The 21,345-nt window shown below is 34.6% G+C and overlaps 2 protein-coding genes across 6 annotated transcripts in view; one reads left to right on the plus strand and one right to left on the minus strand.

Moving 5' to 3' along the window:
* Window positions 1-21,345, minus strand: part of LOC115888890 (ankyrin repeat and death domain-containing protein 1A-like) — a 148,798-nt gene that overhangs the window by 92,665 nt on the left and 34,788 nt on the right. For both annotated transcript variants that reach the window (XM_030908758.1, XM_030908759.1), the window contains exon 2: window positions 15,535-15,597. The gene's annotated coding sequence lies outside the window, so the exon portion shown is untranslated. The remainder of the gene's footprint in view (window positions 1-15,534; window positions 15,598-21,345) is intronic.
* LOC115888891 (regucalcin-like) overlaps window positions 1-21,345 on the plus strand; it is an 81,986-nt gene that overhangs the window by 57,289 nt on the left and 3,352 nt on the right. For all 4 annotated transcript variants that reach the window (XM_030908760.1, XM_030908763.1, XM_030908761.1 and 1 more), the window contains 2 exons: window positions 17,601-17,828; window positions 18,256-18,371. In XM_030908760.1, coding sequence (XP_030764620.1) covers window positions 17,601-17,828; window positions 18,256-18,371 — 344 coding nt within the window. The remainder of the gene's footprint in view (window positions 1-17,600; window positions 17,829-18,255; window positions 18,372-21,345) is intronic.

The raw sequence follows: 21,345 nt of genomic DNA on the forward strand, positions 1-21,345 counted from the left end.
TTTTGAGCCAATATTTTTAATTCTCTTTCATGTCGATTGCTGATTGAATTGGAGTCTGAAATTGCTCAAAACCAAATAAGTAAATTACCAACAGATATTCAGACTGGGGCGACAAACGCCATAACAAAACTACTTGCATTTAAATCCCGAATAACTTATGAAAAGGAATACAAAAATTTTCAAAAATGGAAGCAATTACAAAACGTGCGAGAAGAAATAAAAATTTTTAGTATTCTCGCTGTTAAAGTATCATTAAATCTACTATTTTTGATAGATGGCAATTTTAACAGTTGCTATTGTTGCGGACCGGTGTGGACTCGACCTAACCTAACTATATGGCCCGCCCTCGGATGATCTTAACCATAAAATAATTAACTAGAAAGAAGTGTCAACTCTGTGTTAAATCGTGGAAACACGATACGCCACCGAAAGCCTTCGTTGTCGTCTGGAGAACTAATTTTCCAATTGACAGGTTGACATGATAAGGACATGATGGCTTAATTTTCATTTCCGTTTCCGGTTATTCAATGGCGGGCCCTCTTTCAGTTCAAATGTATTTTGTATTTTTTCTTTTCATAAATAAAACCAAAAATAATTTATTCACATATAGTTATTTGAAATATGGAACAACGTGACTAAATAAATATAAAAATATAGAGGATTGTATTGTTTCAATACCAATTAGTTAATTATATGTACTTTTAACGTAAATTAGTTAAGGTATAAGCATGACTTACAGTAATTTGTAAATAAACACACGTATTCGCAGACTTCAAGGACAGAAAACGGACACAGGGACATGAAAACAGGAGCCTTATACAAAAACCTGGGTATACCAAAACCTGAAAACAGAAAAACAAATTTTTTTATACTAAAATTAACAATGTAAAAATATCAATATTAAATTTATTTAATATTGATATATTAGGTATAAAATATAAATATACTGTTTAAAAAAGCGTCCATTATTCCCAAAGAGACCTGGCTTATAAATCAAAAAGAAGCAAAAAGAGACTTTTAGTCGGATAACATAATCATATTATCAGTCCGATTTATTGCATTATTGACAATAAATCGCACATACTGGAGATAACTAATGTTGGCTATAGTTAAAAATGATCTTACCTTGCTGTAAATTGTTTCCATTTCCAAAAAAAATCGCCGATCAAAGAGATTATAACACCATTTTCTTGCATCTAAAAAATGTAAAAACTGTTTATTTACTACCTATTTTTCATATACATGGGACATACCTATTACTGCAGAAACGTCATTTTCTCCAGGATTCTTCATATAATATATATTTTATATACTTTATTACCTTTATAATTATAAATTTCAGCCGAAATATTAAATTGAACTTCCAAAACGAAACTAAACGGAATGAATTAAAATGGCGTCGAATATTTTCGAATTTGTTCTAGAACAAATCTGAAGTTGTCTCTGAAACTGAAATCTGTCAATTCTAAACTGTGAAGTTAGACAATAGTTAGACAAAAACAATGCTGTCCTTGTCTAAGCGGCCATACTTGTCGTGAGGAGAATGACAGGAATGACACTAATGACTGTTTCCAATTTTCCTATTTCACTGTCACCCCCCTGATCTTAACATCGCATTAAAGAGTAGACACCGTAATAATTCATTCGAAGATTCGAGAAGAATCGAGTTCCACTAGAATGGAGTAGTACATACGAGAACAATCGAAACCTTCTCTATGCATCTAACGATCTATGGACTATTCTAGAGATCTTTAGCTGTCGGTATAAAAGCCGGCGACTGTGGCCTACAGAGGGCAGTTATATATAGACGAGTGCAGTTGACGCGCTAAAATTCAAAATAAGTTCTTAGTTATAAATCGTTTGTAAATAGTTCTTTAAGTCTTTTATCGTTATTGTTTTTGTTAATTATTGTTAAATAAATAGCGTTTAAATAAATTGTGACTTTCTATCCACACGGAACCGACGAAAAACGTAACAATTGGTGTCAAGTGTGGCGTGTGTGATAGACAAGAATAATAAAAAGACTGACCATGGCTCTGAAAAAGTTGTTGAAAGACTTGAAAGTGTCCGAACTGAAATGCATATTGGAAGAGAGAGAGTGCGAGACAGATGGAAAAAAAAGCGTTTTGCAAGCTAGACTGAGAGGCGTTTTGGTGGAGGAAGGTGAGGATTCTGACACATTTTACTTCGAGCTGGAAGGTGACCTTGACTCGTCATTTAAAAATTTAAACGACAATTTGCATAGTTTGAATAATAAAATTATGGAAAATTGCAGCATCGTTATGGGACGGGAAGTGCGCCTACCTTGTGATCTGAAGTTTGGTTGCCGACCGGGAGAAGATGTCGCCGGAGAAGATTATGTCCATAGACTACGCCAAAGGATGGACGACACCCATCAGCGAGTCCGCCTAAATATTCAAAACGCTAGTGACTGAATGAAGGAGCACTACGACATTTAAGCTGAGCATGGAGGATACCAACCAGGGAAGTTGGTGTGGCTATACAATCCGCAGAGACGTCGTGGATTATCTCCGAAGCTACAATCCTCGTGGGAAGGGCCATACGAAGTCATGGATAGAATTAATGACGTCGTATACCGTATTAGAAAATTGCCAAAAGGAAAACCGAGAATAGACCATTTCAATCGTTTGAGCCCCTACCAAGGCGAAATAGAAGATCGTGCTGGGACCGTGAGAACCTGCAGCTTTGGTCCCCCTGATTCGGAGATGTCCTTTGACAACTTCATGGCCCGATACAACAGCCGTGAGAAGGCTCGCTATGGTGTGACCCAAGAAGAACAACGAACCTCTTTTCCGTGCCTCCTGATTATTCGCTCGCTCACTGTGTGGCCCGAGATTTGCGAATGTCCAGAGGAATTGCTGCGACGTTCAATGAGAAGTTTGGGCGAGTCGGAGAACTACGCCGACAGGATCCAGAGGTTGGAAGCATCTTGAGGCTAACCGACAATGAACATGGTCAAGCAAGGCACATTTTCTACCTAGTCACCAAGGAATGGTCCCCAAGTTTATTATTTATTTATTTATCGTATGGCAAGCACATCGTTTAACAGATATTACAAAATAATACACGTAAAAATATAAACAATACAAAAAGATATAAAATATATAAATATAAAAGGAACACGGTATATCACAAACAAAATACGCGCAACAGGAGACAAATACAGTGAGATTAAATACAAACGTCAAGATTACGTATATAGTCTATTGCAGCGTCATCAGCAGTCAGGAAATCGGAGTAGTTTCCACCGTAAGCTCTTATCTCGCACTCCTCCACTATGTGGCGTACGGTTTGTCTGTCGGCTCCACAGTCGCATCTGGGTGATGGTATCTTACCCCATCTGTGAAGAGAGTCTGCGCATCTTCCGTGGTTCGTGCGTATTCTGTTGAGGGATGACCATGTTTTGCGAGGCAGCTGGTACCCAGGCGGTTTTTTGGTGATGCAGGGGAGGGCTTGACAGTGCTCAGGACATGTCTCTCGCCATTGTTCTTTCCAGGACTCTACTAGACTAAAGCCCATGTTATGTAATTCCTTGGCTGTTTTCATTGTTGGGTGTCTGGATCGAAGCCTATCCATCTCCAAGTCAGGTATGTCACGATGTATAGGGAGCTGGGGGTTGTTGTTTGCCTTCCTGTACTCCCGGAGGAGAGCATTGTTCCGACGCAGATGCGCAGGTGGAATATGACTCAGGATAGGCAGAAAATGTGTTGGGGTTGTTCTTATAGTCCCGCTGACAATTCGCATCGTGTTATTCAGCTGCACGTCGACTTTCTTCGTATGAGCGCTATTCATCCAGACCGGGGCGCAGTATTCTGCTGTTGAGTATACCAGTCCAAGAGCTGATGTATGGAGCGTGTCAGCCGAGGATCCCCAGGTAGTACCACACAACTTGTGAAGGATATTATTCCTCGTCTTTAATTTGGCTGCAGTGTTTTCCAGATGCCGCTTATAGGTGAGCGTTCTGTCCAATGTGACTCCAAGATACTTTGGATACTCGTTATGTTGGAGACGATTTCCTTCGAAACGGACGTCAAGTCGTCTGCCTGCCGATTTATTACAGAGATGGAAGCATGTCGCTTCGGTTTTTGTAGGGTTTGGTTGCAGTCTCCATTTACGGAAATATGTACTTAAGGTCACCAAGTCAGACGACAAAGTTGCCTCCATTACCTCAAAGTTCTTATGCTGCGTCGCCAAGACCCAATCGTCTGCATATCCAAACTTCCTGGAGGATGTGTGAGGCATATCAGCGATATACAAGCTGAACAGCAATGGGGCCAGGACGGAGCCCTGTGGTAAACCGTTATTTAGGATCCTTTGGGCACTTGTTTGTTCTCCCATTACCACCCGGAATGTTCTGTCAGCGAGCATGTTATCTATAAGTCGGAGAGTTCTCAAACAAGGGATTGTTTGGCCGAGTTTGTATAGTAAGCCATGTCTCCAGACAGTGTCGTAGGCTGCAGACAAATCTATAAAAATAGCTGCAGTTTTAAATTTTCTTTGATAGCCAGCTTCTATGTATGTTGTTAGTGCCATAACCTGATCTGTGCAGCTGCGCGCAGGGCGGAACCCGGCCTGTTCTATGGGAACTGTCTCCATTATTTTGGTGGCGATGCGGTTATACAGAAGTCTTTCTAAGAGCTTATAGATTGAGCTCAGCAATGCCACTGGGCGATAGCTTTTCGGTTCATCGCTCGGCTTTCCTGGCTTCAATAGGGCGATGATTTTTGAGCGTTTCATTTGTTGAGGTATTATGCTGTGTGTTATGATATCTGTGAAGAATTTTGCTAACCAGTTTCTTGCATATTTTCCACAGTGCAGTAGGAACTCTGGGTGGATTCCGTCATATCCAGGTGCCTTTCCCGGTTTTACGTCCTTGAGAGTAATGGTTATTTCGTCTAACGAGAATGGCCGGGAAAATTCCGTTTGGTGGTCACAAGTAGATTTTAGCGCTGTGAGCTCGCGCCTAATCTGAGCTGTGTGACTTCTATCTCTCGGAGCTTTCGAGGTTGACACTATATGGGAGGCTATCTTGTTTGGAGGTATTGGTGTGTCCTTGTGGGCGCTCTTGTTGCCGTCACTGAGTTTTCTTAAAAGAGACCATGCTTTTCTACTAGAAGTCTTGAAGTCCAATGCCTGAACGGTTTCCACCCATCGCCCTCGACGGGCCGCGTCAAGACTGTGTAGCAACTCGTCGGCAATTTCCTGGTCGTTGCTAGCGAGAAATGCCTGGTATTGGGTTTCGCATTGCTCGTCCCATCCTGGGATATACTGTTTGCGGTATCCTCTGGGTATGGCCTTCTTTGCGGAGCTTACGACCGCAGCTACAAATCTCGTGTATGAATCTGCTCTAGGAGGGATCCACCTCAGGCACTTATCCAGACTATTAGAGAACATTTCCCAGTTTGCTCTCTGAAAATTCCACCGTGGTCGAGGGAAAGATATTACCAAGGGGATAGTTATTCCAATCTCTATTAAAGCAGGTCGGTGTTGGCTATGTGGAAAGTCTGGTAGGATTTTACGAGATGTTCTTAGTGGTATGTTATCTTTGTCTGTGGTCACGAAGCAAAGATCCGGATTATACCCACGTTTCCAGGCCGCCGAAAAAAAGGAATCTCTATCCTTTGCGTCAAATACAAGGTACATGTTATTTTCATCCGCCCAATCTACAAGTGCCTCGCCATTTTCATCGTTATCTCTGTATTTCCATTGCGTATGATGGCTGTTGAAATCACCTACATAGATAGATGGATGTTGCAATGGTAGTAGAACTTGTGGTGGCCATGGGACTGTCGGAGGTTTGTACGTGTTATTTATGGTGTAATCTCCTATTTGGATCACCACCTCATGTATGTTGTTGGAAGATGTTGAGTGCAAGTGAACATTTTCGATATTGGACCTCACATAAGTTGCCACACCATAAGCGTGGTGGTATGTGGCCCCGACTAGATCGTAGCCACATATCTTACCCCTCTTCGTAAGCTGCTCCTCATTCTCCGTATGTGTCTCCTGAATGGCAACGACATCGATGTCGTTTTCGGTCAGGATCTTCTGCAGGACGTCACATTTGGCCCTGCTTATTCCTTCCACATTTAATTGGCAAATCCTGATACAAGGTCCAAGATTCCTTGTCAACTGGCCGTGAGAACGGCCATTTCGTGTCGTCTGTGTCATCGAGTAGTGATGTGCCTTTGATAGCCAGGAGATCGTTCTGATTGTCTGGCTGCCAGTTAGTGCTAGTTCAATTAGTTCACGTTTTACAACGCTATCCAGGGTGCACCACGGGGAGGCGAACTAGCTTTACACCCCGGTCCCCAAGTAAGCCGACTTATCTCAATCTATGGAAGACCCTGATTGAACTGAGAGAAGCCCTGCTAAACAACAACATTACACGATTAGCCATTCCGAAGCTGGCGTGTGGACTCGATGGTTTGAGTTGGCGTACAATCCGGAACATGATTGAAGTCTTGTTCAGATTTACGAGAATTGAGATCCTCGTTTGCTGCTACAACCCAAAGCTGAGATCGGGAGAGAAAACTGTAGACTGCTATTTCTACCAGACTTCGCAATGTACCAGGGGCCAGCTTTGCAAATACCTTCATTCACCGTGTACATCTCGGGACGAGCATGTACCTAAGAAGGGGGCAGTGTTGCGGACCGGTGTGGACTCGACCTAACCTAACTATATGGCCCGCCCTCCGATGACCTTAACATCGCATTAAAGAATAGACACCGTAATAATTAATTCGAAGATTCGAGAAGAATCGAGTTCCACTAGAATGGAGTAGTACATACGAGAACAATCGAAACCTTCACTATGCACCTAACGATCTATGGACTATTCTAGAGATCTTTAGCTGTCGGTATAAAAGCCGGCGGCTGTGGCCTACAGAGGGCAGTTATAAATAGACGAGTGCAGTTGACGCGCCAAAATTCAAAATAAATTCTTAGTTATAAATCGTTTGTAAATAGTTCTTTAAGTCTTTTATCGTTATTGTTTTTGTTAATTAGTGTTAAATAAATAGTGTTTAAATAAATTGTGACTTTCTATCCACGCTAATTTATTCCACTAATTGCGAGGTTTTGAATGAAGCTTAAGACTACTAAATCTTAATTATAAATATCTACAGTAATATTTCATCGTAATCCCAGTAATGATTCATTAGCGTGATTCACATCAACAAGTTCCCAATATCTTCGTGTTTATTTTGAGGTCCTTAAATTAGGTCAGATAAAATTACGATGTAACGGATTACCGCTAATATTGTTTGTCGGATTCTAAATTAGATTTTATCAGAAACGTTTATATTCGACCACAAACAAATGTTGATCGTTAAACACGAACAGCTCATAGCATGTTTTGAGACAGAGAGTTTTTATTTTACTCTATTAGAAGCACTATTAAGAAATAGGGAACTATATTTGAGTTAATATTTTGTATTATTTATAATAGTCTTTCATTTATGAGTCCATTTCACTAATCCAAAAAAGTAGCAAAATAAGCGTTCGGCATTTAACGGTATATGTAAAACTGGCTAGGTATTTTTACATAAATGAAGAAGGAAATTAAAGATAAAAGATTATATTATATCGGTATTGTAGCACATTTTTAGACAACTTCTATATTTTTAAAATTTTGATGGTCAAACATGAACAAAATATTTCTTATGTTTGTACTAAATTTTCTCGAAAATAAAGAGATAATTTAAAATTCCGTTACCATACGGAAATAGATTGAAGTTTTGTGATTACAGTGATATATAATTTATATTGTTTTGTAACAAATTGCTGGCTATTTTATGGTAAATGCTGAAGCTCTGCAAACCTTAATCAAGCCTTAATTAAAGCACGTGTGTTTGGAATTTTGGGTGTGGCTTAACCCGACAAGATCGGGCTAAACCTTAGGCAGATTTCTGAAGTATAATATAATATATTTCCTTCGGCCGCACACACAGGAAAATATTTTAATTTCTGTAGGTTGGCTCAAAAAATTGTGAGTAGATCGGGATTATTTTATTTATTTGGAACACCCTGTATATTATTGCATTTTTGGCTTCCTTTCAGATCACTTTACATAATCCTAAGATATGAGTAAATATATTTCTATAGTTTCAGAGATATTAATAAATAAATAAAAAAAAATATATATATTTTTCAGCTTTTCTTAAAAAAACAGGGTTGTTCACCACATACGACACGGAGTATTGTAGCTAAACGACTAGATTTTTACAAATTGTAAGTTTTGGGTTCGTTGAAGGACTATAAGAGCTTCAATTTAAAAATATTTTTACACGATACAGAGTATCCCAAATAAATAAAAAATATCAAAGTTGTATTTTTTTAAATGGAACACCCTATATATTATTACATTTTTAGTTTCTACGATTAAAATAAAAGAAAATTTGATTAAGGTTTATTACACTTAAACCTTACCGTTTTTGAAATATTTTCAATTTTGTGAAATTGCAGTATAAATTTTAAGGCTTCATTTCTCCGAAGGTATCAAAGTTTTTAATACTAAATATTTACTGAAGTTTATTTATTGATCAGTTATTGTGTTGCAATAATAAAAACTTTACTACCTTATACAGAGTGTCTAAAAATTTATTTTAAATAATTACTAGCTTTAAACGGCAATAACTTGTTTGATTTAAATGGAACATCCTGTATATTTTATAAGAATCAGATGCACAATTTAATTGTCTATCAAATTGAATTATACCGTTTTTTACCTATCTCTTCAAGTTTCCGTAGAAAATGTATTTTCTTGTAATTTAGGACTCATTTATCAATATACCCATGGAATACTGACATTTTAGATTATTTTTAAAGATGTACCAAATTTTTAAAGAGTACAGATTCTAATATTGTCGATATAGTTCGTTTATTTCATTAAAAAATAAAAAAAAAACTGTTTAAATATTTGTTAAAGAGGACCAATTAATATGATTCCAGTATTCAAACTACATTAATTGACTGTTTGCGTTGATTAATAATAATTGCTTCAAATACTAAAAAGCTGAATTATGAATGTGTATTAGACAGTGTGGTAAAAAGTAACACCTTAAAAATCATATTTAATTTTTTGACAAATGCTTATTTATAACAACAGATACGTTCATTTTCATAACTTATTATTATATTGATTTCTGATTCAAATCCACATTTATTTAGAATAATTTATTAACGAACACAATTAAGTATGTAGTTAATAAATGTTTGGGCGGAAATACTGGTGGTATATTTAATTAATGGTATACTCTTTTATAAAGATTTAAATAGTTTTCTTTTTGCATACAAATGGGCCAGTAATATTATAGTTTTACTAAAAACGATAATATTACTAGCCTGTACATTTTGTACATTTGTTGTTTTAAAAACAATCTAAAATGTCAATATTCCATGGGTATATTGATAAATGAGGTCTAAATTGCAGAAAATGCATTTTCTACGAAAACTTGAAGGGATAGGTAAAACGTGGTATAATACAATTTGATACACAATTAAATTGTGCATCTAATTCTCATAAAATATACAGGGTGTTCCATTTAAATTAAACAAGTTATTGCCGTTTAAAGCTAGTAATTATTTAAATTACATTTTTACACCCTCTGTATAAGGTAGTATAATTTTTATTATTGCAACACAATAACTGATCAATAAATAAACTTCAGTAAATATTTAGTATTAAAAACTTTGATAGCCTCGGAGAAATGAAGCCTTAAAATTTATACTGCAATTTCACAAAATTGAAAATATTACACAATTAATTAATTATACAAAAACGGTAAGGTTTAAGTGTAATAAACCTTAATCAAATTTACCTTTATTTTAATCGTAGAAACTAAAAATGCAATAATATACAGGGTGTTCCATTTAAAAAAATACAACTTTGATATTTTTTATTTATTTGGGACACTCTGTATCCTGTAAAAATATTTTTAAATTGTAGCTCTAATAGTCCTTCAACGAACCCAAAACTTACAATTTGTAAAAATCTAGTCGTTTAGGTACAATACTCCTTGTGGTATGTGGTGAACAACCCTGAATATCAAAAATACAAGAATTGTCCTGAAATCAAAACTATATTAGGTATTTACCTAAGATGGTCTGTACTTACTTTGCTATAAATATGGTGATCATAAACCATACAAGATGTTCAAAATTCTACGCCAAACTTTCTAAAATATAAAACAATTTTTCTTCGTTTTTTTAATTGGAACATCTTGTATATTATTTTTTCAATAGATGGAGAATTAAAAAATCATCATTTTTTCATTCGAACATTTTTTTGTAATTAGAGTATTTTAAAATTTTTAACGGTTTCGCAGATATTTGACGTTTTATATTTCATATGGCATTTTTCACAGTAAATTTTTATCAAAGCCACTCTATGATTTTTCTCTCATATTTTACCATTGAAAGAGACATATGAAATAATACTGCGTGTATCTCCAAAATCATTCATTTTTTTAAATACTCTAAATACAAAAAATGTCCATTTTTTAACTTTCCATCTAATAAAAAACCTACAGGGTGTTCCATTTAAACAAACCAAGAAAAATTATTTTCTATTTTAGAAAGTTTGGCGAAGAATTTTGAACACCCTGTATGATTGAATATTTCGATATTTATAGCAAAGTAAGTATGGACCATCTAAACTAAATACCTAATATAATTTTGAGTTTAGGACAGTTCTTGTATTTGTTTATAATTTTTTTAAGCAATGTTGAAAAATATATATTTTTTATTTATTATTTAATATTTCTGAAATTACCGAAATATATTTACTCATATCTTAGGATTATGTAAAGTGATCTGAAAGGAAGCCAAAAATACAGCAATATACAGGGTGGTCCGTTTTAAAAAAATATCCTTATCCACTCACACATTTTTGAGCCACCTATAGAAGTTAAAATATTTTCCTGAAATACATCTTCGTACATACTTTAGGTTTGCCCTTAAATAAAATTCTCAAATTTTGTATTCTAGGAGCTACAGATGCCCGACGCAAAAAAACTTGAGAGAGAGAGAGAGAGAAAAACTTTTGTTTTATTTAGTTAAATTTACAAATACAGCTTCAACAGGCCTAATTTAGAATAATCGTTTTCCAAACAATTTATAAAGCATATAACACTAAAATTATCCCATAAAGCAATCTGATTTATTTGAATTAATGACATTACCCTCATACGTAGGTGTTATAAGGCCGTTAAATGTTTCTTTAATAACGCGGAAAGTTTGCGGTTTTATACTCGGTTACCATGACACTCGTTTTAAGCTTTTACCTTTTATCGTGGCACGAAATGAAGTTATAAATCGTTTTTGTGAGTGGATATTACGGGAAGTTGTATTTGCGTAACCGGATTATTATTTTGCTGTTATAAAGTTAAATGGGGAAAATTTTGTTTTACTTCAGATTTATTTGAAATTATTTTTTTTCTAATTCAAGCTAAGGCTACAAAATTAAAGAGTCTTATTTAAAAAATAAGAATCATTCTTTATTTCTGGCTAAATTTCCTGCAAGGAAAAAAAATGGTATTCAACTTTATGATAAGGCTTCTTGCTGTAAATAAACATAACAATTTTAATTCGATCCAAAAAAATGCCTTATGTTGGATTAACAGATGTACAGAGGGAAAGAATTATTGCACTCACTGAAGAAGGAATGCCCCAATGTGACGTAGCAGAGATAGTACGCGTTACCCAGGGTGTTGTATCAAAAACATATGCAAGGTAGTTGGAATTAGGAACACACAAGGACAGGCCCAGACAAAGTCGTCAAAGAGTCACAACTGAACAACAAGACCGCCTGGTAATCTCAATGTTTCTCATCCAGAGCTATAAAGACAACTTCTGGCAACTACAGGTGTGAACGTTTCAGTTGAAACCATAAGAAAAAGGCTTCGTACTAAAAGGTTGTAGTTATCTCGGCAAAATAAAATTGACCGGTTAAATTGATGCCTTTAACATCAAAACTGGACTACTGAGAATTGGCAAAATGTTTTTTCCCATGAGACAAGAATTGGCCTAAGATCAGATGACCATCGAATTCTGGTTCTCAGAGCTCCAGGAAGACGAGCGAGACTCCAGACTACCAAATTTGTACCAATATATATAGGAAGGACTGTAATTCTTTTGTTCTTGTTTTGGGTAGGTATTATCCTGGGAGGAAAAACTCCATTGTTATCACTTCAACAAACTTTAACGGATCGGAGATATGTTGATTTAGTGCTAGAACCAATCGTTAGTCTTTGGAGAGCTGCAATGATAATTTTAACGTCATGCACGGTAGTGCACCTTCTCATACCAGCAGAGTGACTAAAGAATGTCTTGAAACGGAAGGTCTCATAGTTTTGGATTGGTCTGCATATTCGCCAGATCTAAACCCTATCGAACGCTTATGGGGCCAGCTCAAAAGTAGGGATAGAGCTCGTCGAAACAATCCAGGAAATCTAGCACAGCTTATTGATGCAGCATTAGCAGAATGGGAAAACATACGCCAAAACAACGTTGATGATTTAATAAGAAGCATGCCAGAGCGGATAGAAGCTTGCATAAAGGCTAGAGGTGACAACAACCCCAAGTAGCATCTATCTGACTTCGAACTAAATCTGACCTGAAGCGACGTCAGACTTTGTGCTAATTTAGGTCGGGTGCTGGTGATACGACCGGTGACGTCGCTTTCCTATTAAAAGCGACGTCGTTGGATCCGAGTCGGTAAATCCAACGATCTCTCGACGTACAAAATAACAACGTACCATTTTTATTAATTTCCCAACGTCGTTCCCACGTTGGCTTGCACGACGTACATATACTTGAACTAGCCCGACGTCTACCCGTTGTCCGAATAGGATACGTCTCACTGATAATCCCTAAAGTAACGTCCAATTATATTTTGTTGTATTTTATGTTCATATTTATAACCTAATTTATACGTATCTCTATTTACGTCCATAAATACAACCCATTAAGTAGCATTTGCGACCTAATGAACATCATGGATATAACCTAATAAAAAGTTTTTGTAAACATACTTAATTTTTTTATTATGCCTAAAAAAACACTAAATAGGCATTTAGACATTCATCTACATTTTACAGAAAGAGGTTGAGGCTTTTGCAAAATAATAATAGTAGTAGTGATGTCTTGCCTCCACCCATAAATGCTTTTTATCCGGAAGAGATGCTGCATTACATTGGTGCATCTTAATTTCATTTTTTAGCTTAGGAAACCCCAGCAGACCCCATCCTCCCCCCACATGTTAGGTTAGGTTTAAAAAAGTGGCTGCCCATTTTTTTTAAGGAGAAAACAAAAACTAAAATATAGTTGCACAAATCCACAAATCACTGATATGCAAAGTGAGGTTACGTGGCGTACGTTGGAATTATATACGTCATAATACGATTGCCGGTCGTCCGGTTTGATGACTTCGGTCGTGTGAGACGACTAATGTTGGAGACCCGGTCGGAATTGGTATATTGGTAGTTCATATTAAGTCGGACACAGAAATCCGGCATTCTTAACAAGCATCCGATTGTCAGCCATTTTAAAATAGTTTTTTGTTTTTAAAATTTATATTCACATTTCGATTTCTAGTAGAATAATATTGATAAGGTTGAGTTTGGGGGGAACCACAGTACAGTTTTATGATTAAACCAGCTAGAAAATTAAAAAAATATTTTGCGAATTACTTTTTTATAGATATTTTTATTACATAAATCTACCTTATTTTGAAGGCGCTCGTTGTTTTCCGGAGTATTTTAATCAGACATATCAAAAAAGTTACTTCCGTTGACAAAACTGATGTCTGGATTAATGTTTCACAATTATTATAATATGAAATTAGATAGGCACTTATAGTTATATTCGAGGAGTGATTATGAATTCATTTGTAATTAGGTAGTTTGGTTAGGTTTTTATGTATTCTTGGTAGCGAATATGAAACCAAACGTAACGTAAGTGTTTAGCGACGAATTTTAAGTGACTAAAATCCAACGTAATACGACGTTGGTAATTGGTAGGATTACATTCCCTATTAGGTCAGATACCGACGTCGAGGCGACCCGAATCTGTATTCCCCATTTAGGTGCAAATAAGGGTCGTCAGGCGGTCGAACCGACGTTGGTACCCGACGTCGGGTTTATTGAACGCGACGTATACCCGACGTTAGATAACATCCAAATGCTACTTGGACGTTTATTAAAATTATCAATTTCCTTTTTGCTTTTGCTTTTTGACTTCGTGTTCAGAAACCAAAAATATACCATTGTGTTTATATTGGGAACGGATTAATTTTTTTATTGCTAATATAGATTAATTTTCATTAAAAACATCACTGGTAAGGACTGAGTTTTATTCATAAACACACAAAATTTTCATACGTCTCAAAAATTATGAAATAAACTGCCCGTCACACAAATTAAATACCACAGCCATTTTTTTAACTCATTTTCAACCAACGAGTTGTAACTTTGAAAAAAATGGACCAATTTTGTTGATTTTTTTAGCATATTACAGATTGTTTTTCGTAGATTGATCTGATTTTTCTAAATTTTGTATCAGATTTAGTTTTCTATGACATACAGGGTGTGAAAAAAAGAAATGTAATTTTTGTAATTTTTGTGTTGCTGCCATTTTGCTAAAAAAACAAAATTTAACTAGAATTATAAGTTCAGGGTATAGCTAAGACTAATATCTCGGGACGTATTTTGAATTTTTACGATAACTCATGGGGAATCAATTTTTACTCTAACTTGTATTTTTTCTACCTTTCTTAAGAGATATGCTAACAAAACTGAAATTAACTTTAAAATTGTAGGATATTCGTTACTTTTACAATGTGAAATTAAAAAAAATGATTTAACTAACGCAGTTTAATACAGGATCTCTTAAAAATGCGACCAGCAAAAAAGTAAAATTATTTTTTTAATATTCTGAACTTAACAGCCCATAAGCCCTTTTTGTGTCTAAAAATCTGTAGTTTAGCTGCAACTTAGTAGTTTTTTTTTAATTTCACATTGTAAAAGTGACGAATATCCTACTATTTTAAAGTTAATTTCAGTTTTGTTAGCATATCTCTTAAGATACCTAATGTGCCCTAATTATGGAGACGCCTCTGGTAACAGGACGGGGAAGATGAGACGTTCCTCTAAAGTTGTCACGAAGAAACGATGTTATAAAGGCATGCAAATTGCTGACAAATCTGAAGATCTCAGAACTGTTCGTGCACATATTTATTATTAATGCTGGCTTTTATTATTCATGAAATCCTCTTACTTGTTTTCTATTAATCATAAATAATTGATAACTGTTTCTCTTTGTAAATTATAATGGAGGAGATTTATTTTTTATAAAGAAATTAGTAAAGTTCAGCATTATTTTTGGACGATACTTATTTTAAAGTAACAAATAAATAACCATAAATTTTTTATCCCTTATCAAACGGTTAGTCCCTGCTAAATGTTGAACTATTTTATTGATTTTAAGTAAATTATTAATATAATTATAGCTTACCTTTAATACTTCATGGACGTTGCAGTAATGACAGTCATTGGCTAATGCGTTAAATAATTATATCTGAAACAAGAAAGGTATATTAAAGTAATGCCTTTAAAAATATAATTATTATTTTCAACTATACATATTTAAATTATTATAATATGAATTTAATCAATGATTAAAGAATACAAGAATTACTGCAGCAGAATTTGTGATGTTAGACGCCATTTTTTTGTGGCTGTAACGAGTTTTTGAGTCATTAGCGACAATTTTGCAATTTTTAATAGGTTTTGTGTAGTGATCTTTGTATAGACTTTATTACAGTGGTGATTAGTTGTTAAACTTTTAAGAAGTGTAAAAGCTGCAGCGATAAGAAAGAGCCAGGAGTTACGATTTATAGGTAAATAAACAGTCCACTCCACCTTTTAAGCATTTTTTTATTGAATTGGATGGAAGAGGAAGAGGAAGAGGAAGAGGAAGAGGAAGAGGAAGAGGAAGAGGAAGAGGAAGAGGAAGAGGAAGAGGAAGAGGAAGAGGAAGAGGAAGAGGAAGAGGAAGAGGAAGAGGAAGAGGGAAGAGGAAGAGGAAGAGGAAGAGGAAGAGGAAGAGGAAGAGGAAGAGGAAGAGGAAGAGGAGAGAGGAAGAGGAAGAGGAAGAGGAAGAGGAAGAGGAAGAGGAAGAGGAAGAGAAGAGGAAGAGGAAGAGGAAGAGGAAGAGGAAGAGGAAGAGGAAGAGGAAGAGGAAGAGGAAGAGGAAGAGGAAGAGGAAGAGGAAGAGGGAAGAGGAAGAGGGAAGAGGAAGAGGAAGGAAGAGGAAGAGGAAGAGGAAGAGGAAGAGGAAGAGGAAGAGGAAGAGGAAGAGGAAGAGGAAGAGGAAGAGGAAGAGGAAGAGGAAGAGGAAGAGGAAGAGGAAGAGGAAGAGGAAGAGGAAGAGGAAGAGGAAGAGGAAGAGGAAGAGGAAGAGGAAGAGGAAGAGGAAGAGGAAGAGGAAGAGGAAGAGGAAGAGGAAGAGGAAGAGGAAGAGGAAGAGGAAGAGGAAGAGGAAGAGGAAGAGGAAGAGGAAGAGGAAGAGGAAGAGGAAGAGGAAGAGGAAGAGGAAGAGGAAGAGGAAGAGGAAGAGGAAGAGGAAGAGGAAGAGGAAGAGGAAAATATTATAATTCACAAGTTGTAATTAGTAATTACACAATTCTATTATATTTTATATTATTTCAAAAGCAAAAACATAAAGGGATACAGCGTAATTTTGATATGCAGTTTCAAAACAAAAAGTGCTCTTATATTTTTCAGTTTTCGTTGTCAGCCGCGGAAGTTTCAGTGATTTTAGTGTTGTCGGATATTTTTATTTGTGAAAAGGAAATATTTCTTTTTGCTTACAAAACTAAAAGTGGCAGTTTTATTGCAAGCGTTTGTCCATTTTATATTTTACTTTTTTCATACCTAAGACAAATATACATATATTGAAATTTTATAATTCGTTTTATGTAAAAAATGTTAGAAGACAAACCTGTAGTTGACATACCTAATTGTTAGGTAATATATTCCATTTAAATGTAATATATTACTTTACAATTTAAAAAATGTAAATTTAAAAATATATTAAAAATTTTTAGTATGCGAACAAACACGAGAGGCGCTTTTTATTTACTTTCATTGCTTAACATGACAGATGAAGTTCTAAAGGGGGATGTTTTGTGCTATTAATCTTTCTGAAATGTAAACGTTGTAGTATATAAATATTATTTAAAACACCCATTTATTCAAAACAGTCACACAGAGGTATATAACATCTAACTGCATGTAAAGTAAAACACAGTAATTTAACTCTTTTTGAATAGCAACGTGACATACGTTCTGCCCACTACATGTTTAATAGACTTAGATTAAAAGTTGGGTTTTATGTTTTTTGTTTTTGCGCATTGGAAAAATAATTAATCCCTCTATGAGTCAGAATGCGACTGTAATGCAATACGTTGGTTTAAAGTTTTGGTAACTTTACTTTTACTATTAAAAATGCTGTTGTGATCGAAAAAAAACAGCGTCCAGTTGTCCAATTATATTTACAATTTTTTTGGCTTGTTTCAGGTACTTTAACTCGTCAGCCTGATTATGGAGTCACAGATAATGGAGGAAGCTTGTATCAAGTTGCTCTATGCGCCCACCCAGCGCACAAACAATATGCCGAAGTAATGTGCGACACGAGTATTAGCAATGGATTATGTTGGACAAGGGATAACAAGTTTATGTTTTACATTGACAGTTCCAAAAGGAATATTGAAAAGTACGAGTTCGATCTTAAAACTGAAACTTTAGGTAATAATAAAATCAAATTTTTCATAAAATAAAGTTTAGATACTTAATATATCAATGAAAATACTTTTAAAATATACCTTACTATTGTCCATGTATTTTGTAAAAAAATTGTTTTTATCCTTTTCTACTAACTGGAAATTATTACCACTAATTTTGGCGTTTTGAATGCATACATTGAAATTAGAGGAAATAACTTCTATGCTAATGGCAACCACTAATTTATTCCACTAATTTCGAGGTACTGAGTGACATAATACTCAATTATAATTAAATTCTATCTAATTTAGAATACATTTTGCGTTGTTACCTACATATTTTGGTTTTTGCATATTAGGATGTATTAGTTATCATAACCAGTTAACAGAAATGGTATTTCTAATATTTTTTGGTAAATCCCATATTTGCTTTATAGCTTAAAATTTTTTAGGCGAAAAGAAAGTTATCTTTGATCTTGAAAACTATCCAGCAATTGAGGGGATTTTAGATGGCATGACCATTGATTCCGAAAATAATCTATGGGTAGCTACTTTCGGAGGCTCGTCGGTAAGTCCACTTTTGTCAATACTAAAAAAATTGTGTGTGCACTATATGCGCATATTTGTGGTGAAACAACTATTAAATTTGAGAATTTGAATTACATGTTTGAAAAAATGACATATAATGCTGTTTTAATATACATGTTAATATACAATTTTTTTCTGTAATCTGTACATTTTCTGTTTCCTCAATAGACTGCAAATTTTGTCGAATACCACCCAAAAAACACAGTAGTCCAAGATTAGTAACACAGTAGTACCAAGTTTTTTAAAACACAGTAGTACCAAGTTTTTTAAATAAAAAATATTGTAATATTCGAAAAATTCCTTCTTAAGCTTCTTATCGAATCTCTACACCCTAGAATTAACCTGTATGCCAAAATTGAGCTTCTTACGTTGAGTGGTTTGAGCAGGGTCGTGATTAATCAGTATGTCAGTCACTTCAGGATTTTATATATTAGTATAGATTTAATTCGTATTTATAGTGGTTTCCAGTAATTTTGTTAAATTATAGGAATATTCTCGTTGATTATTGGTTTCAAATAAATATGTCCTGCAATGAAAATGCGAGTTGCTTAACTCTAATAATTCTAATTCTGAGCTAGCAAATTAGCCAAATGCTTTACTTAGACCGTTATTCAGAAGCTACAAACCTATCGATGAAAATATGCATGAAATCAAGGTTGGTACAAAAATTAATAATAAAAAATAAAATAAATTAAAATTAAAAAAAAATAAATTAAATAAATAAAAAAAATAGGTTATTGGTTATTATTACGTATTAAATTTAGTAAAAATTGATGAGGATCAATAATAATTAATGTCTAAATAATATAGAAGGATTTAGCCAGCAATTATGGTAGTTATAATGAACATAGTAAAACAAAACTTTTAATGGCATTTAGCTTAATAATATTTAGATTAGTCCTTATGGGAATGCTGAAATTATCTTAGTTTATAAAATATTTACGCACTTAAGTTATGATCGATACGAAATAGATCAGAGGTTTGAAACAAAAAGGACAATTATTTACAAATGAACATATAAAAGTTTTATGATTTTTTTGTACTTATAATTAGTGTAATTTCCTGCTAAATGATCCTCTTTTTTTCGTCAAAAATAAAAATACATTATTTAATTTAATGACGTATATAAGGATTTTTATTAGGAAAGGTCATATAATCAAATAAAATTGGTTCTATTTTAATTCTGAAAGTAAAATCTGAATTATAATAACCTCAAAATCAATTAGAGTATATTTATAAAAAAAATAGCGTAATAAACAACTTGGCGTCGTGTAAGTATTGAGCTAATTATTTTAAATTGTCAAAGTAATTAGTTTAACATTATTTTATTATTTATTGTAATACTAAGGGCATGAAAGACGATTAATATTTGACACACTCGTAAAAACAGTAATGTCTTCATCATAATCATCATCGTCATCATTTTCAACTTATTCAACCATTTTCATTTATGGTGTAGCCTCCCCCACATTCAGATACTCTCTTAGTAGTTGAGCCCATTGGTGTCTGTTGTTGGCTATGCGGGCCCAACTTATCCCTGCTAATTTCCTAATATCATGGTCCCATCTCATGTTCGGTCTTCTTCTAGGTCTCTTATTTCCTCGTAATATGCTGTGATTTTTCTGGTCCATCCGTTGTCTGTTCTTCTTGCCAGGTATCCTGCTCATTTCCATTTGAGAGATTTGACTCCGTGGATGACATCTGTTACCTCGGTTTTTTGTCATATCTACTCTATCCTTTTACGGTCTCTCTTGGTTATTCCCAGCATATTTCGTTCCATTGAGCGTTGTGCGACCTGCAGTTTCCTTATAATGCCCGTTTTAAGTGTTTAGGTTTCGCATGTATAGTTCTTGACTAGTAGCACACGTAATGTCTTATACAGGGTGCTACAAATTCGAGGTACGAGCATTGGTATCTCAGAAAGTGTAATAGATACGAAGATGGTTAAATTGGGGCAAAGTTGCGCCTTGAGCTGTTCATCAAGATGTCATTAAAAAAGTTAAAATTTCCATTTTTTTCTTTTTTAAAAATTTCAAGGATTGCTGGGTGCAAATTATTAGATCGGACACTGAGAATAATATCTTATCTTAATTATCTTTGCTCATCTGGATATTATTTATTTGAATCTTTCAATTTGCTCAATTTTCTTTATTCAATGTTAATTAGCAATGATCAATATTGTTGCGATGAATATAATAAAATTAAATAATTTAAAAAACAGAGTCGGACTTAAAAAACAGAGTCGAAAAAAAAAGTATAAAGTGTGGCATATCATTGTACTCAGGAGAGCGAGTTCTTTCAAAATCTGAAATAGAAAATGCAGGTCCGTATTTAAAAAAATTAGGTTGGCATCTGTATCTCACAAATTATCAGCTGATTTGAAAATCTAAAAATACTATCAGATAGCCCTAATAAAGTGGCTATAAGAAAGTGCCATTAGTTTTTTAATTTTCTAAAAAGTATCGACAGGAAAAAATAAAATTGATTTTCAAACATATCCGTTTTTTCCAAAAAATTCAGCAATCCTTGAAATTTTTAAAACTCTTTTGATGGCATCTTGGTGAACATCCCAAAGCGCAACTTTGCCCCAATTTAACCATGTTCGTATCTATTACGGTTACCGAGTTACCAATGCTCGTATCTCGAATTTGTAGCACCCTGTACAATACACTATCTCTGTAACTATATCGAAAATTCAACTCATAAAAAATATCTTTTATAACATATATTGTTCAGTACTAGCATGTTTTTTACATTAAAATGTGTGATTTTAGTTAGATATTTGATTATCTCAATCTTATCTCAACACACAACCTTGGAATTGTGAAAATATTTACTGGTCCAATGGGTAATTTTCAGCATTTCCTAGTGATTTTTAATATGTACTGGATTTCCAACTTTCACTGTAAGGTATATAAACAACAAACAACATAATATACAAACAGGGATAGGAA

This window comes from Sitophilus oryzae, unplaced genomic scaffold, assembly GCF_002938485.1.
Source record: "Sitophilus oryzae breed Bouriz unplaced genomic scaffold, Soryzae_2.0 scaffold_808_pilon_pilon, whole genome shotgun sequence".
Classification (NCBI taxonomy): domain Eukaryota; kingdom Metazoa; phylum Arthropoda; class Insecta; order Coleoptera; family Curculionidae; genus Sitophilus; species Sitophilus oryzae.